Genomic DNA, 4160 nt, shown 5'->3' with positions numbered 1-4160 from the left:
AATCACAGAGAGAAATCGGTTAGACATGGCTACGTTTCTTCCTCATCTCTATGGCCGCCTTTTCTTCCTCTTCTTCATGAATGCTATTTGTAGAGGAGAAGAAAGAGCATATGATACTCATTCACATTTCACACTCCTCATGGTGAGACTTGAACCAACCTTTAAGAATAATGGGCTCTATCGGTATTATGGGTATCTCTATAACACATATTAATTCTTTTTTTTTTAATTAAACCGGATATCCAACCCTTTATACGAGCCGACTAATCTCAGGGCGATCATCCGCGGGCCCGGAATCACCGCATTTGAACCTCCGTAGCTACAAGGGATTTTTATTTCTTCTTGGATTCGAACCTGGGATCTCTAGTCACTTTTTACCTTTGGAGCCCAAGCTCGAACCAATCGGGCACCACCCTTGTGGTTTTAATTTTTGGCTATTAATTTATGTAGCCCTTGGATTGGATTAAACAACAACGATAATATGTGAAATTTAGTCACATGTGGACAATCTTGACCGTCTCCTTTCTAATACACGATAGACCCATCCTAGCTAGATTTGTTGCACAGTCAACAAACTCTTGTAAGAACTAGGAACTAACTGCTACTTCTTTGTTAGTTTCTTCCATGTCTTGCAGATTAACGTATTTATATAACTTGTTGGCTTTAGCTTCGTCTTCAGTAGCACCACTCTCATGCAAGTAACTTTGGATTGCTTTTGGATTATCCCTCTTGCCATTTCGTTCTTATTTAACATATATAATAATAGTTATCGTTTAAGTTAATTTAGTACTAATGGAAAATTAATACATTTTCATATTTCAAACAAAATTAAATATAATATAATGTATGAATAACCGAAAATACAAATAAAAATAAATAGTTATCGAAGGTGTCGCTAAGTCATCAACAAGTCCAAAGATGAGTCATGAGTAGCAAAGGGTAACGTGTTCCAGGGGTTTTACGATGGTTTAATATAAAAAGAATTTTGAAGTATTTGATTAAACTATTTTTTTTTTAAAAATTTATTGGTAATGTGTAACACTTTATTCTTTGAAAATAAATCGATGAAGTATTTGAATTATTTACATATGTTTGATCAACATAAAAAGTCGATCTAATTTTCGTGGTCTTTTTAGAAGAAAAGATCTATATAATTCTTCAACAAGATCCTAAAAAAATAGAACGAGAGTAACCCTATATCTAATTAATTTAATATATGTATACGTCAATTAAAAGTTTTTGAACAAATATAATATGTTATTTAAAAGATAATATTTTTTGGTAAAAAAGAAACAATTCTTATTTTCTTTTTTCAAAAAACATATATTTTTAAAAAAATATTAGTGAGCTAAGTTGTGTTCTACTAGTTTTATTGATACCGGTATATTAATGAATAATTTAGAATTTTTTAATCTATTTATTAAATAACATGTAAAATATATAAATGTCAAAATTAAAACTACAGTGTTTAATAAGAACTAGTAGATGTTATAATAAAATAATTTTGAAAGTAAAATGATGTAGTAAGAAAGTCACATCACTATGGTATACGTGGACAGCCTAGGTGGACAATGAGGTGACATGGAAACCTGGTATAATGGGTAAATTTAAATCAAAAGGTTATCCAATGCTATAATGGGTAAATTTTTCAAAGTACAATGTCTAATAAAAAATAGTTTGAAAGTACATTGTTGTAATAAGAAAAACTGGAAGTACAATGCTATAATAAAAAAAATTATGAAAGTAGATTGCTATTTTATGCATTTTGCCCTATAAATTAATATGAGTGTTTGAATGCTTAGCAATATTTAAACAATCATGCAACCATAAGTTATATCAAATGCTAAGTTCAAGATTAAGAAAAATTCAACAAACAACAAACACCAATTAATATTACTTTCAAGAATAATCCAACTTAACTGTCAAGCMCARCATTAGTTMAGCAACATGATGTCACTTAATTTTGGAAATGATCAATTCCCTAGATGATCTCTAATTAATGAAAGATAAACAGTCTTGGCTATTAGTTAATGTAGACCTTCGATTGGATTAAACAACAACGATAATATATAAGATTTAGTCACTAGTTCTGGACGACCAAACCCATCTCCTTCACCATACATGAACTGTGCCATCCTAGCTAGGTTTGTTGCACAGTCAACGAACTCCTGTAAAAATTGAGAACCTGCAACACCTGTTACTTCTTTGTTAAGTTTCTTCCATGTCTTGCTGATTAACAATTTCATATAACTTCTAGCTTCGGCTTCGGTAGCACCAGTCTCATTCATGTAACAATTAATTGCTTCTGGATTATCCCCTCTTGCCATTTCGTCCTAATAATTAATTATGGTTAGTTAGTATTTTATATTTGAAACAAAATACAATCATTGAATTAATAATGACAAAATGTATATTGTTATTAGTAAGTATAATAAAGAAATTAACAAGTATTTATATATTGGAAACATCGATCTGAAAGTTAATTTGATAGAAATGAAAAGAAAAGAACAGAAGAAAAAACAACTAAAAGCTTTGCCATTCACTGGAAATACTTGGATGACTATTCATAGGGAAGTTATTTTAAGGTCATATCTAGTACTCAGAGTTTGCAAAATATTTCCATTTTTCAAATTGATCTGATCCATTCGTTCATAGAGCTATTTACTCACTCCTTCACACCAAAAAGAAGGGAGCTACTTAAAAATTAAACTTAGGCTCTTAAACAACCTTTTAAAAAACAGAAAACTACTAATCAAAAAACACTAAAAAGATAGACCATGCAAAAAATAAGATTGAAAAGATAATACATGACCCGGTAAACCCAAAAAAAATTAAGGACCATTTGCGCTCCTACAATAAGTATTTTTTGGTAAATTAACAAAGCAATATCTTTAAACGAATAATACATATATATATATATATAGTTACCGAGAATGTCCCCAAGTCGTTTGCAAGTCGAAAGATTAGTGATGAGTAGCGAACAATGTTGTCAATTCTTTCCATGCATTGCAAGATCTCTTGCGTTGAAGTCATAGATGTTAAAAAATTACAATGCATGAGTATTGTAGGACCAGATACCGATATACAAGCATTGTCTAAGTACTCTTGGAGTGTTGGTGTATGTCCACTTTGGTACCACTTTGCTTCTACTAGGAATGACTTGCATAAGTCTGCCCACTGTTCCAAAATAATTAAGAAAGTTTAGATTCGTATCTGATCACAAATTAAGAAATTGAACATAATATTAATTAACAAAATTGGATTAATTACTGCTTTCTTTAGGTATGGAAGGATGAGTAATCTTGTGTTTGTCAAATTATCATATGTGATCTCATTTATGGTGTTGTAGAATCCAAGGAAACAAATCTTCATATAATCCGGGAGTTCTTCAATCGCATTGATATCCCATCTACGCATTCAAATTTTCTTTTTAATCGTCAGATTTCATGAAATTATATATGCAAATTAAATACTAATTGATCGATAAGCATTTGATTCAAATGGAAGTAACAACGATTAATTAATATATTTACCTGGTGGTAACATCGGTAAATTTTTGAAGTTCGTCCAAAGTACCATAAACATCATAGACATCATCGATAGTAGTAATCATGGCGTTAACCTTTGTTAGCGTTTTCCTTCCAAGGCTAAACTTAGGTAGGTAATTAACACCAACTGTCCACAGAAAGTTCTCCACCAACCGGTCTCGACAAAAGCTTAACTTCTTATCCCAACATGTATTTCTCCACCACCTATATATTCAATTCATAGCTCTATATCATTGGCAGTTAATGTCATCAAAACTTGYAGGTCTTCTTCATATTTGAAMATTATAAACACGATTATATGCATTATGCATTTAACATCTGTTTATATGTGAACAACGTTTCTATATGAACCTTTTAGGTGTTCATTTGTGAATTTGTATGTATAAACGATATTCCAATATGAATGCGTGTTTTCTAAACAAGCTTCTTCTACAACTTAAAAAGAATGGGCCTATAGATATGTATATATGTCATGTATATATACAAGGAATAAATGGCTAATTAACTCGTAATTAAGAAAGGAATGATACCTTGATGAATATTTTAGATCTTGAAGGTGGATAGCCTGGACCATGTTAAAATCCAATATTGCAAGCTCCATCAATGTGAGAT

At 30.9% G+C, this 4160-nt stretch overlaps 1 protein-coding gene across 1 annotated transcript; it reads right to left on the bottom strand.

Annotated features, from left to right (window-relative positions):
• Positions 1-1929: 1929 nt before the first annotated feature.
• On the bottom strand, positions 1930-4154 carry LOC112504835 (R-linalool synthase QH5, chloroplastic-like). Its single transcript, XM_025108792.1, has 5 exons — positions 4079-4154; positions 3534-3752; positions 3271-3409; positions 2929-3177; positions 1930-2333 (listed from the first exon to the last, which is right to left on the bottom strand). The coding sequence occupies exons 1-5, from the start codon at positions 4147-4149 to the stop codon at positions 2028-2030; spliced, it is 984 nt and encodes a 327-aa protein (XP_024964560.1). The 5' UTR covers positions 4150-4154; the 3' UTR covers positions 1930-2027.
• Between the last annotated feature and the right edge of the window lie 6 nt (positions 4155-4160).

The sequence above is a fragment of the Cynara cardunculus genome, unplaced genomic scaffold (genome assembly GCF_001531365.2).
Source record: "Cynara cardunculus var. scolymus isolate 2C unplaced genomic scaffold, CcrdV1 Un_Scaffold_7102, whole genome shotgun sequence".
NCBI lineage: Eukaryota > Viridiplantae > Streptophyta > Magnoliopsida > Asterales > Asteraceae > Cynara > Cynara cardunculus.
The sequence above is the reverse complement of the archived record's forward strand: the minus strand, read 5'-3'. Positions and strand labels throughout refer to the sequence as shown.